The 14,149-nt window shown below is 45.3% G+C and overlaps 1 protein-coding gene across 4 annotated transcripts in view; it reads left to right on the top strand.

Moving 5' to 3' along the window:
- MYO16 (myosin XVI) overlaps positions 1–14,149 on the top strand; it is a 596,952-nt gene that overhangs the window by 317,019 nt on the left and 265,784 nt on the right. For all 4 annotated transcript variants that reach the window (XM_045978501.1, XM_045978500.1, XM_045978499.1 and 1 more), the window contains exons 14-15: positions 1,597–1,702; positions 9,643–9,760. In XM_045978501.1, the coding sequence (XP_045834457.1) occupies positions 1,597–1,702; positions 9,643–9,760 (224 nt within the window). The remainder of the gene's footprint in view (positions 1–1,596; positions 1,703–9,642; positions 9,761–14,149) is intronic.

Below are 14,149 nucleotides of genomic sequence, written 5' to 3' on the forward strand. Positions count from 1 at the left end.
CAGAATCTCTACAACAACAAGATTTGTGAAACAGCCAATTATTTTGCTAAGTAAGAGAATATTTATAATAGTGAATACAAATGTAGAAGTTAAATTTCCATCATGAAAGAGCTAAATTATTTCATCTCTGAAATGAGAAGGTTAAAAGCAAATGTCTTTGAACCCAGAAAAGGAGCTCCTTCTCCTGTGCAGGTCTCTGTCCCCTGTGCCCCAAGGTGGTTATTCCAAACATCATTAAACTATGTATGGTCAGCGTGGATGAGAGGAATAGAAGCGTTTGTTAACAAGGGGAGGCTGGAATAAAAGAAGTAAATTTCAACTTCTTCTTTTCCAAAAACATCCTTTAAGCAAATTCATTAGTATGAAAGATGAAGGGAGAAGCTTGAGAAATCAGCACTAGTAAAGAGCTTTATACAGATATTTAATTTTTAAGCTCTCAGTTGAATAAAGACTCTTTTCCTGAATAAAGACTGTTTTCATGAGCATTCTATCTGGAAACAGTAAGTACTTCATTTTAAATCAATAATTACTGTATTGGATTTTTATGTTAATCTTCTATTGCCTCATGTCAGAAATGTAATATAGTTTATTTATAGAAATTAGATGAGTTATGGGGGTCTGGGGGCCTCAGTGGGTTAAGCATCTGACTCTTGGTTTTGGCTTAGGTCATGATCTCCGGCTCCTGAGGTCGATCCCCAGGTCAGGCTCCACACTCGGCAAGGAGCCTGCTTGAGATTCTCTCCCTCTGCCCTGCCCTGCTTGGGCACGCACGCACATTCTCTCTCTCTCAAATGAATAAATGAAAATCTTTTAAAAAAGGAATTTGATGAGTTATGAAGTATGCCTAAGAAATAGGAAAAATATTGTCTTATTAATAACAAGTGTGGCGAGGGTCCATTTGTTCCAGACACGCAGAACGTCCAACTGACAGCAGCCTCAAGGGGCAGTTGGCCATCTGAGGGTCCACCTTACTCCCCTGGTCACTCTGATCATCTTAACAACTTAGTTTCAGGAGCTGCTGGCTGTGTGTTCATTTTGGAGAGAAGGCAAGGGAAGCGTAGACAGATCCCATGGGTCTCCAGAGGAAGACGGAATGTCTTTCCTGGAAGGCTCAGAAAGATTCAGCAAGGTCATGTAGTGGAGCTCTAGGACACGCGTTCCCACTGTAGAGACTGCCCCTGGGGGCCACCTCACTTACCTTCATTTACAAAGCTGAGGACAAGTCGTCATTGTCTTTCTTTTCAGCTTGGCCTCCGTCTGCTGTAATTCACCTACACGTGTGGTTCTACCCTGTGAGACAATGGATGGCAGACTTGCCTCCCACTGATATGAGGCTCCAGCATCTAGAGACGTTGGGGTTAAATTCATATGGCGTCCCAGCGTCTAGAACACCACAGGGCATGTGATATAGCTCGTGTGTACTAACTATTTTGGATGAACAAATCAAAGAGAAGAGTTAAATGATACCATACATGCGTCAAAGAGCCAGTCACTCCCTCACCATCTTTGCATCTGAGGATCCTCTCTGCCCATTGGATCATTTACTACATTCTCCAAAACAGTAAACTCGGGTCTTCTCTCTCTGCTTTCTTTCAGTGGAGAAAGAGGGTCGGGCAAGTCCGAAGCCAGCAAACAAATAATGAGACACCTCTCCTGCAGATCTGGCCCGCGCAGGCCCATGTTGGACTCCAAATTTAAACACGTAAGTTTCTTGTTTGGGTTGGAGAATACGTTGAGCCAAAAACCCTGCAGTTTACCAATAAAAGGGAACATCATGATAAGACTGCAATTTGGCCATAAATTGGCCCAAGTTTGTAGAAAGAAAGGAAAAAAGAAGATGGTGCAAATTAATGCTGCTCAAGTGAGGGTTCATTTTCTTGTCTTCAAATATTTTGAACGTACTCTTCTTATGTTTGCTCAGAACAGTTAGATTGAAACATGTAATAGACTTAGAGATTGTTGTTGCTTGCCTGGAAAGTGCCACTTTGGTGTGTCACTACCTCTGAGGGGTTTGGCCTGACAAGCACCTTTTTGGGGGGGAATCACGGAGAGCTGGTAATAAAGTGTCCGTGTATATAAAAGAATTGATAACAGGAAATGTTGATGACACTGATGGGCAGGTAATAAACCTTCATCCCAATATTGTTTTTTTGGACATACAACGTTGTGTTCGTCTTAGGCATGCAACACAGTGATTGGATGTGTGTGTAGATGGCAAAATGATCACCACGATAAGTTTAATTAGCATACATCACTGTACATCATTAAATTCTTCTGTGTGTGTGTGTGTGTGTGTGTGCGTGTGTTGAGAACCTTCGAGTTTTGCTAGCTCCACAGCTTTCAAACATCTGGAGCGCTGCCGCTCGCCGTAGTTGTCAAATGTGCGTGAGATCTGCAGGACTTTCCTGTCTTATAACTGGGACTTTGTGCCTTTTGACTCCCATCACCCCATTTAGAACTGATTTCAAGTTATATTCAGTAACACCTGCTTTTACATGAAGACCCCTCATCGAGCTCCTTCATCCAGTAAAGTATTAGCAAGATTCAAGGAGGAACCAGAAAGGCCTCCAAGCAGCTCTGGTAAAGGTCAGAGAAACTCAGAGATTTTACCCAAGAACACACCTGCATGTGCTTGGCTCTTGTTCTCACGCGGTTCCGGTCGGTTCTGTTAGCAGTAGAGTGGAGGTACGAGCTTGGGAGCTGCAGAAGGATCCTGCAATGTGCATGTGTGGGAGTGGGAGCCCCTAGGGAGTGGTAGCACAGAGACGATCAATAACCGATCAGGAAAATGATCAGAACTCAAAAGTGTGCTGCTCCGGGAGTCTCCACCTGCAGGGCTAATCCTCCAATTTCATACTGTTCTAGGAAATAATTCCAGTATAACCTGTGATGATTATTCTCTTACATGTCCCCCATTACTTGAGGGGCTGTGGGGTCCTGCAGTCTGCCCTCCCGTGTGCTCAGTGGTCCCAGGACTTGGTCCCTTCCGTGTGCTGTCACACCCTGTCCTAACCCCCTGATCGGCTTCTTACTGTGCAGACACCTGCCCAGCAGCCTTCCTGGACATCCCACAGTGTGCCCCTAAGACATGGCCAGAGCGGAATGCACAGACTCCCACATTTCTCCTGCATTTCCTCCCAGGTCACCCATCAAATAAATGGCACAATCACTTTCTCATTTCCACACTGGAAACAGGCTTTCGCTTTGACGCCAGCCCCTCCCTGCTTCCCCCACGATCACAGTATCCCATCTGTCATACCTACTAGCGTTTTCTTCTCCAGCCTCCTGGAGGTTCCCTGTTCCCTTACTCTTGCTGAAGCCCCCTTTGAACACACATCTCCCCAAACTGGGTCATTGTGCCTCTGTCACTTAGTCATTTATCCAGCGACCCAGGTGGCTGCGTGTCCATTTTTCCCTTGAATTCAGAGATGCCTGCCGCATAGGAGAGGCTCAATTTCTATGTAGCATACGAATGAAACCAGGCAGAAGATATCTGTAAGTATTCCTGGCACACCTAAGGTACAGTTAGTTATTCAGAGTTACATTAATCAATTCCTTGAAAATGAGTTTAACGTGGATACACCATTTGTAGGTCGTCAGGACCCTATAAATTTGGCTGTGTGTGTGTGAGGGTACACACCACCGGCCGTACTGCACCGGCCCCTCTCTCGGTGTGCGTGTCACTGGGAGGCTGGGCAGGTGCACGCCTTGCCCCCCTAGAATCTCTCCTACATAAAGCTTGCTGTGCACACTTCTGCAGAATGACACCTGCATTTCAGTCACCAACTTGATACTTGAAAGTATCTGGTGACATAGGAATAGAAACAGTTGCTGTTAGCTCAGATCATTCCCTCAAATGGTGCTCCCTGAACGTTCAGACGTTGAGGATCTAGAAACCCATCGCCCGGAGAGAATTGTGCTATTTGTGTTTGGTTTTCTGTCCCTGCCCTTTGGACCCGCAGCTGCAGGCCAGGGTTATTTCTGCCATGGTGATGTTCACAAGGGACTATTCTGGACATTTTAGGGTGTGACGCCTCATTTAGGAACGAGAGGGACTTCTATTTAATCGAAAGATCAATGTAATGTCCTCATATTTTCTACGTTGGAAAAAGAAGTTACAAATTTCAGTCTGCTCTTCTAGACCCCCAAACTCGTGCCTGATTCGGGAGATTCTCCTCTTGGTGAAGAATGTTCCATGAATCAGTTCTGCAGCGCACCTCGGGTGACATATGTGATCACTAATGCCTCTAATTCATAACCGTTCATTACGTTCAAACTATATACTGAGAATCCGCATGATTCTACCACCACACAGCTTGAAATCATTTAACGTTTCCATCGAGCTGGGTGGAATAGCATGAGTGATCTTTGTTCAGATATTGTCAGCTTCTGACTACCGACACGTAAGAATTGGGGGATTTATAGAACAACATGGCTATAAAATAGACTTAGGTTAACTAATAGAATGATGGGATCTGTTGGCCTAATCATACTGACAAGGAACCGTAGGCTCCAATGTAAATTATAGACTAAAGCCATCATTTATTAACATCATCCTTTGTGAAAGAGCAGGCTGTGTAATTTCTAAGCGGCATTCTAGATGACTTTATGTAAATTGGCTTGCAGTTCAGCTTAAGTGAGCACAGACTAAGTGGCATTTCTTTAGACAGCTATAACTCTTCCAAATCAGTTAGCACCTGGGAATCAACACTATGATATCCATGCAAATTTCAAGTACAACTATTTCCAATCCATGCGTTTGTTTTACTCATAAATCATACAATAAGTGATTTTCTGGTCTTGTGAAATAATATTGCCCAAGGTTGACTACGGCTTGAATTCACATCAGTTATGCTTTTTTTTTTTTTCATCTGTTTCTCTCTCATTTACAATCCACATGAATATCAATTGGTGTCCAAAGTGTTTCTGAAAATTACCCAGTCCATCTTGGGGCAACGCCCAAGTGTATGTGTGGGAATTAAATACGAACGTTGGCTAAACTTCTGAATTGCCTGGAGATCTTTGTAACATCATAGGGGTTTAGTGAAATTCTGCACATTCCAGAGATGCACCTGTACTTCCTGCACGAAAGAAAAATCTGATTAAGGAGATGAGTGCGTAAGAGCGTCCTTGATGGTGAAGTTCAGTGCCCGGGGCGGGGGGAAGCTTTGTCAGGTGACCCCCCAAAAGGAGAGAAGTGGGTGAGCTGACTAGGAAAGCTGTTCAGCCAGACCCGATGGTGCAACATCGCTGAGACTCCACGCCAGCAGCCACGGTGTGCGATGCCGCCCCATGGGGCCACGTGCGTGACAGACACGCACAGGACGTTTCCACTGGGGATGCTGGCTGTGTCTAGCCCATGCAGTTTTGCCCTGGATCTTAGGATACTGCAAGAGAAAAGCAGTCATTGGAGGTTATTCTGATCAGCAGTTTCTGAAGAAGAGTCAAGAAAGGGTGGGGTCGTCGTGGTGTGGCCGTCAGCAGACAATCATGCACGTGGAGGAGCAGAGAGAATTTTCCTTGGGGTTTCCGCCAATGACTTAATTAAAGATCGTTACCTGGAGTGTGGGGAGCACAAGAACAAAGTGAAGGGGTTTGGGGTAAAGCTGGCCATTGCTAATCCCTGCTGAACCATAAGCAGCGCTCTCCACGAGGGCAGGGAGGGGAAGAGCCAGATCTGGGTGGGGTCTGGACGGCCAGAGGGAGCCAGGCTCCCAGCCCCAGACATGACCTGCCGTACTTTCATGCAGGCCACACACGTGTTATCAAGAGACACTCAGCCGTCACATCCCTGAATCTTGATCTTGTACTTCAGCTGTCTTGCCCTAAAAGTCTACGGATGTTTGCATTCTGCCCTTGCAGTGGGCTTCCGAGTTGAGTGGGTTTGAGCTCCATCACCCTGGAGACGGCTTTTGCTGCTCTGTACAGTTTCCAAACAGCTAAGATCAGTGAAGAAGGCTGTTGTTTTCAATCCCCAAATTTGAATTTCAAGGTGGAGAAGCAGGGAACTTTCTGTGGCATTAGGGTTATTGGGACATAAAAACCAGGTGTTGGGGGAAGAGAAAACTGCCTGGGACTTTTCACTCATTCCAGCCCAGATGACTTTCAGCTTTCAGGACCATTCAGATCCATTTAAATTGCTTAACTAAACATTTATTGAGTAACTGCTTTTACAGAGTGAAGGGATGGGGTCTGCTTGGTTAAGCCACGGTTTTTTATTGAGGAAGCCACAGATTTTTGCTCTTAAAAAATACCGTACATTTTGGTGGTGGTTACCACCAAAATAGGAGTGCATAGCTTTTAGAGGCACAGCTATGGAAACTTTAGAGGAAAAAACCATACTGTTGCAAATAGAAAAAAAAAAAAAAAAAAAACAAACAAACTTACCAATGAAATTTGAATACTTAGGAAATATTTACTTACTTCCCTTTGCTACGTTTTTGTTTAAAGTTTTGCTCTCGTACAACAGTCTCATTATTTTCTTTCGAAGTTAAGGTGGGCAATGGACCAATACCGGTTTTGCATCTTCTTCCTTTTTTTTTTTTTTTTCTTTTTGGCATTTCTCTTAACACATTTGTTTAGCGCCACCTATTGGCCAAGCAGATAATCAAAGATGAAAAAACGTTACTTTGGTGTAACCCAGATCTGAAGCTTGAATTCTTCAATCAGGGAAAAGAGCCCAGTGGAAGACTGCCCTATGAGCTCTTGCATTTTGCTCAATGGGTTTAGCTTCCTACAGTTGGAAGCCCTCTATGTCCTTATTGTGGTTCTAGCAGTCACTGTCCATGACACAGTAAGGAAACACACCCTATTGCAGAGAGATGGCCTGGGTTCAAACCCCAGCTCCACTATTAACAAGCTCTGAACCTTGGGGAAGTTACATAATCTCTCAATTTCCTTTTCTACAAAATGGAGACACTAGAAAGAAAATAAATATGTAATTAAGAAATATATACTTAATATAATAAAAAAATAAAACAAATATATGTATAAATGTACTTACCCATGTATATCTACGTGCGTGTAGAGTATACATAATTTTTTAAAATTTTTTATTCATTTCTTATTTTTTTTATAAACATATAATGTATTTTTATCCCCAGGGCTACAGGTCTGTGAATCGCCAGGTTTACACACTTCACAGCACTCACCATAGCACATACCCTCCCCAATGTCCATAACCCCACTCCCCCTCTCCCAACCCTACCTCCCCCCAGCAACCCTCAGTTTGCTTTGTGAGATTAAGAGTCACTTATGGGGGGCACCTGGGTGGCTCAGCGGGTTAAAGCCTCTGCATTCGGCTCAGGTCATGATCCCAGGGTCCTGGGATCAAGCCCCGCATCAGGCTCTCTGCTTGGCTGGGAGCCTGCTTCCTCCTCTCTCTCTCTCTGCCTGCCTCTCTGCCTACTTGTAATCTCTATCTGTCAAAAAAATAAATCTTAAAAAAAAAAAAAAGAGTCACTTATGGTTTGTCTCCCTCCCAATCCCATCTTGTTTCATTTATTCTTCTCCTACCCCCCTAACCCTCCATGTTGCATCTCCACGTCCTCATATCAGGGAGATCATATGAGAGTTGTCTTTCTCTGATTGACTTATTTCACTAAGCATGATACCCTCTAGTTCCATCCACGTTGTCGCAAATGGCAAGATTTCATTTCTTTTGATGGCTGCATAGTATTCCATTGTGTATATATACCACATCTTCTTTATCCATTCATCTGTTGATGGACATCTAGGTTCTTTCCATTGTTTGGCTATTGTGGACATTGCTGCTATAAACATTCGGGTGCACGTGCCCCTTCGGATCACTACGTTTGTGTCTTTAGGGTAATAGAGTATACATAATTTTATGTGTCACTTCATTTATATTATGTGTTATATACGTAGAAAAACTTTAGTGTAATGCTTGACACAAAATACATTTTGCTACTATTCTTATCAAAAATACAATGAATACTTGTTATGTGTTGGATGCTTACCATGGGCCGTGCACCAGGCGGAGAGCTTCGCACAGCAGACGCTGAGGAAGGAGCTATTCCTGTGTCAACTAAAGGAGAAGGTGGTTCGGGGAACTCATGCACCTGGCTTAGTGTGATGTAATTTGTTACTAGCACCGCTGGAATGTGGGGGCAGCTGCTTTTCCCTCCAAAGTACACGCTTTGAAATGTTACCCTATATTTCCTGTTTGGGCACGTTATTCATTATCTTTTATGTCTCTTTTCTATAATAACAAGCCAGTTTATTTTCAGATACAGCACCAAGATAGCTAGAAGCCAGAATACTTTAAAAAATCCATTCTAATCCTTGTTATGAATTTTTAAATGATTATTAAGTGTAATATACATGTTGAAAGTGTGATTTACTTACACAGTTAATTCCACAATATACTTATGTAATTGAAGTATTGGAGAAGAAGCAAAAATCAGGACCTTTAAAAATACTATTTCAAATTATTTTTCAGAATATATTTCTGCCATCACTACTCCCAATTCACTGTTATGATCTTTAAAACTAGGTTATTACAAAGAGATCTAAATTCTGAGCTTTCTGTAAAAATTCAACATGTTTCCTCCAAAATTTCAAAAGTTCAAAAACCAATCTTTTGGTATATTTTGCAAATACCACCAGTTTTAGCACTTGGGATGGTGTTTAGAATCGAAATATTATGTTGTCATCTTTCAAGATATAAAATACTTCCAGGTGAACTGAATGCCTTCATAGATCAGTATCCAGAAGGTTAAAAAGCAGCAGCAAAGTGGTTGTTTTTTCTTTTAACTTAGAATAAAATTCTCAAAGTCTACTACCACCAGAAATTAAAAAGAACCCATTGTATCAATAAGGTAATGGGTTTGTGTCCTCTCCCTTGTGGCAGATGAAGGAACTGCATTACGCTGCGGTGACTTGAAAAAGACCAAAACATACCTTTGAACTTTCCAGGTTTTCATACTTTCTGGAGAGTTGTTTGGTCATCATCATCATCATCACAGACACGATCGACTGTGATAAGAAATGGTGTTTTCTCTATAGTCAACGTTTAAGGAACCATGTCAGGAAAGAATTTCAGATGCCAGGGTTGATACGAAGATCTTCGTTAGCAACGTTTTAAAGCCCTACTTCCCCACCTCCGGAAGAGAACACCAAGTAAAACAGCTTCATCTAGAACTCTCGTTCCTGGTTCTGGGGGAGAGAACATAGTGTAGGGGCTCGGGGTTGAAAGAGTGTGTGTCTGTCCCGGTTCAAAAGAAGGTTAGAAGCAAATGTTTAAGTTCATTTGTTTGTTTCAAAAGAAATTCTCACTGTTGCCTCTATGAAATCTAATTCCTTCCCTCCAAAACCACAAAAGCATTTCTTCGGTCCTATTAAGTTTAAAAGCCTAAATAACATGTGTTGAGTTGTTTGTGTTCGTGTAAAGAGAGAGCAAAGCCAAGTGAAGCCCTCTGTGTGTCGTTATCTTATTATGCTTGAGGCAGAGGCTGCTCGTAGTTTGCCGTTGAAGAAAGAGCCACCGTACAAATTCAACACGGAATCATACAAACAACGGGGACCCTCCTGCCTCAGGGGATAGTTCTGTATCTTTGCTATTATTCCCCAGTTTTATTTTTAAAAACGAGGAGCTCAATGACTGTTTCCATCTTGCCACAGGTCATGTGCATCTTGGAGGCCTTTGGACATGCCAAGACAACGCTTAATGACCTGTCCAGTTGCTTCATAAAGTATTTCGAACTACAGTTCTGCGAGAGGAAGAAACACTTAACTGGAGGTAAGTATAAAATGAACAAAGGCAGATCTCAAGAGCTGCCAGGAGAGAGCAGAAGAACCCCAGACACAGCGACCATGGGCCTGCGCTCCTGTGTGTGTGTGTGTGTGTGTGTGTGTGTGTGTGTGTGTGTGTGTGTGTGTGAGAGAGAGAGAGAGAGATTGAGAGAGAGATCGCATGCGTGCACCCCTGAGATGCCAGGTCAGGGCTTCTAAAATTATTGTGAATTGAAAAATACTCAGAAATGTGGGGTGAACCTTTTCAAGATGATTATTGTATAAACTATATCATATGGAACCAAACCAAACATAGCTGAAATGAATCCTAGTTATTGAATGAAGAAATGACTCACATACTGCCTTAAAGTAAATGAGAACTTGAGTACCTAGTGCCTTATTGCTACAGACATTGAAATCTATTTTAAATAGAGCTGAATCTATGTTTTAAAAACGATTGAATTTAAAAAAACTAAACTAAAATAAAAATGATTGAATTAAAACAAATCAAAACAGCAAATAACCACCCAGCGAAAGCCCAACAGAACTTTGTTGTTCTGTTTAAGTAGTTAATGTGCACTTTATGAAAAGCCCTTATTTAAAATTCAACTAAGTTAAGGGTTCCTGGGTGGCTCAGTTGGTTGAGCCTCTGACTCTTGATTCCGGCTCAGGTCAGGATCTCAGGAATCATGAGATCAAGTCCCGCTTCAGGCTCTGCTCGAGGGAAGTTTCGGGGAGATTCCTCCCTCCCTCTCCCTCTGCCTCTCCCCCTGCGCATGCTCTCTCCCTCCTTTCTCCCTTTCTCTCTCTAAACTAAGGAAATACGTCTTTAATTTTTTTATTAAAATTCAACTGATTTAGAATTCACTTGGGATTTTACATCTTTCTAATCAAAACAGATTATCCATGCAAATGAATGATCTGGACGGCATTGTAGGTGGTGTGCCCCTGCACTGGGAGGAACCGAGTGCTGTGGAAACTGTAGTAACAGCCGTCAGCACACAAACAATGGCTCAGCGGAGCAGTTTTAGAAGAGATCAGTCTTTGTTGGTGTCTTGGAGTGCTCTTCAGGAAACAGAAGTTAGCTCTGACCATGCTTTAGAAAAAAAAAGCCTGCATTTTGCAGTTAAGTGTTTGTCAAAATCCATTACTACGAGGTGAAACTGGGTAAGAAAATGCAGGAAAGAGTCAGAGGAGACAACTGTCGACCTTAGGGAAGCAGCTTGAATTCTGCAACAGGACAGTCGTGTTTTAAAGATCGCGACTGCAGGCCGGGCGGGGAGACTCGTGGTGCTAGGGAGACCCAGAGCGGAGCGGTCTTGAGCCTCCGACTCTGGTTTCCGGGTCTGGGTTTTCTAACCTGCCCTGGGAATGTCCCCCCGTGGGAGAACCACAGCCTGACCTCTCCAGCTCCGGCACAACTCCCCTTGCGCTTTCAGGGCGTGGCGGGCCGAGCCCCAAGGCGGGTGGTCGTGCTGCAGCCCCTGCTGCTCCTGTGGGTGACTCAAGATGAGCCCTCACAGCACCCTGGGGAGCTTGTTGGAGATGCAGCCCTGCGGAGTGGGACTCTGTTCCCCAGGACTCCCGGTGCCTCATGGGGTCACCGGGGCTGCAGGGGCACCGGCCAGTCCATGCAGAGCCCGTCCCCGTGCTTTGCACATGTGGCGTGGGGAAGAACTCTGCTCGCGTGACTTGATGCGCTGGGGATTCCATGTTCCCTTTTCCAAGATGAAGACTTGATCACGGGCTTCTGCAGGCCTTGCCCGTTACCGACTTTGTGGACTTTCTTCCCAGACAGAATTTAGCATGTTGGTCTCAAAAGTCACGGTCTGCAAGTCGGCGGCAGAGCCGGAGCACAAGGCCGCGAGCTGCTCCTCCTGCTCCCAGGACGTCCCGGCCGACGCGCGGCTGCCCACAGGGTTCTCCAGCTTGTCCTCTCTGGGTTAGCGGCTTTGATTCCCTTCCTAGAGCCCAGGCTTGCTGGTTTGGTGACTTCCCGCTGCGTTCTTTTAAAAATCTGGCAGTGATTTTGTGGTGGTTCTACGCCCCCCGCCCAAAACTTTAAGAGCAAAACCCATATTACCAAGCCGGCCAGTGCTGGTTGGGACTCCCTTGCTGGGAGCAGGGAAGCCCGAAGTGTCCCAGGGGGCTCTGCTTTCCATGGGGAAGGGGACCGGCGAGCGTGTGTGCAGAGAAAGTGCACAGGAGCGGGAGCCTGCTCTGGATGCACCGGCAAGGACACGGCATGAAGGACACGGAAAAGCAGAGTGTCGAGGGACACATGGCACATGCCTTCACTTATTTGTGACCACGTGGAGAGGACTTGAGAACGAAGGTCTGTATGTGAGCTCTGCCCAGATGTTCCAGAGAGAAACTGTCCTCCCTGATCTCAAGGCCTTCCCAGCGACTTCCTGGGGAAGCCCCCACCATGCCCTCTCCCCAGGCCCGGGCCACCCCAGCGGGGCCAAGGTGCGGACCCCTCGTGCACCCATAACAGTCCCCGCAGGACTTCGGCTGCATAGTTCTGGAGAAGCGGTTGAAGGCTCCGAGTTCCCCAAGTCCACCCAGGAAGCTCCTGGTAACTGGTGACTGGAGTTCCTATGCCCAGTAGAGGGACCGGATGGCATGGATTGTCCCCGAGAAGACAGACCCCACATGGGAATTCTATAGAGTGTGGGAGCATGCGAGACCCACTCTGACAAAACGCTACAAGCTCAGTAGCTTGGAGCAGAAGTCCGGATCAGCAGGATGGCGCTGTCCTGGATGGCCTCTCGCAGCCTCGAATGGGTGCTGCCAAGTTTGGGGCTTGTTGGCTGTTAACAGTAATGCTCAGGTCTCAGCCTCACTTGTCACGGGGTCTGTCCCTGTGTCTCCCTCCCGACAAACACTGGTCACATAGGACCTGTCCTGCTCCGGCGTGACTACTTCTTTTCTGAAAAAGCCCGTTTTGTGTTTCACCGGACACTTACACGCTCATCCTGTTGTGTGAAGGATTAGCTCAACCGTGCATTGGACTGGGTCCCACCCTTAAAGGCTTGCCGTATAGTCGGGGAGCTGGACCTCGTCTGTCTGCATCTACTTGTCTGTCTGCGTCTCTTCATCACCAAAGGGCAGGTGAGGGTCTCGCACAATGTCGGGCAGAGTCAATGTTCAGTGTCAAGTGAGAAAGTGAGTAAGGGCCAGTTGTCCTGTGGGAGTCGCTCTAACAGAGGGTGAGAAGTAGGCAGGACCATAGAGGAACCTCAGATTCTGCACAGAGCTCAGACTCCAGAAGTCCTAAGTCTGAGGTCCAACCCATGCACCCATGACCATGGGTCATTTTGACCCCATGATCAAACCATGGGGACTAAGGTTGATTTGTAAAATGGAAAGGGGAAACCACAGAGAGCAGCCGACTGGGTGAATGAGTGAAGTAGGGTGTGTGCGGGGGGGGGACTGTGCCGATCTAGAAGCTCTTGCCCTACAGCGTGGCCTCATCCTACTGTGAGAGTACACCTGCTGCTTCCCTGCTCCATCACGGTCGCGTCCCTGGGTCCTCAGGTTGGCACTTAGTCATGTCATTTGTGGAACACATATGGGGGTTCCATAGAGAATAAGGGGGATCTGTTGCATTATCGTGACATCTCAAACTGAGATGTCAGTTTGGAACTTCTTTGTTACCCCCCAAAAAGAGGCACTGGACACTAGAGGAGGCCTGGGGCAGGTGGATACCTTTGATAATCTCAGCTGATCTCCAGGCTCCGTTTGTGAAGGAAAAACAAAAGAGATAATCGCTTAAACTACTTCACACAAATTTTCAGGAGAGCCAAGTTATCCAAACGGGTCCCCTGGAAGAGGCTTCTGAATTTTAAGTGTTCCCTAAAATAGTAAACCAAACTTGAGTAAGGTTTTTACACCTCAAACCAGGTCAAGTGAATGTAGGTTACAGGTTGATTTTGTACTTCATGGTGGTCTAGAGGTTCCCTTAAATTATCCACTTTTCTAAAACAGTGGCGACGCGTGTCTCGGACAGAATATGCTCTTACTAATTTTAAGGTTGAGAGAGGTTGCATGTTCCCTTTATAGATACTGGTGCTCCTACGGTTATAACTTAATGCCAGCTCCCTAATCAGGGACGTAGCCATGAGTTATGATAGGAAATGTGAGGCTCAGTTTTATGAAATAACGACGATAGAAAAGTGGGGACTGTTTCTTATTTTGAAGAAAATTTAATTAGTAAAGAACGTTCTAGTCTGGCTTTCAGCCCAATATGACCCCATCTGATTACTCATTTAACCATGTCCTTGTTCTGAGTTCCCCGGTGTCTGTGCCGGCACCGTCAGGACGGACTGACGTCTAGAACCTCTTACCATAGCCCCATCGGTGAGTCTGTAGTGTGCGAGTGGTAGGACGCCTC

The sequence above is a fragment of the Meles meles genome, chromosome 14 (genome assembly GCF_922984935.1).
Source record: "Meles meles chromosome 14, mMelMel3.1 paternal haplotype, whole genome shotgun sequence".
NCBI classification, from domain to species: domain Eukaryota; kingdom Metazoa; phylum Chordata; class Mammalia; order Carnivora; family Mustelidae; genus Meles; species Meles meles.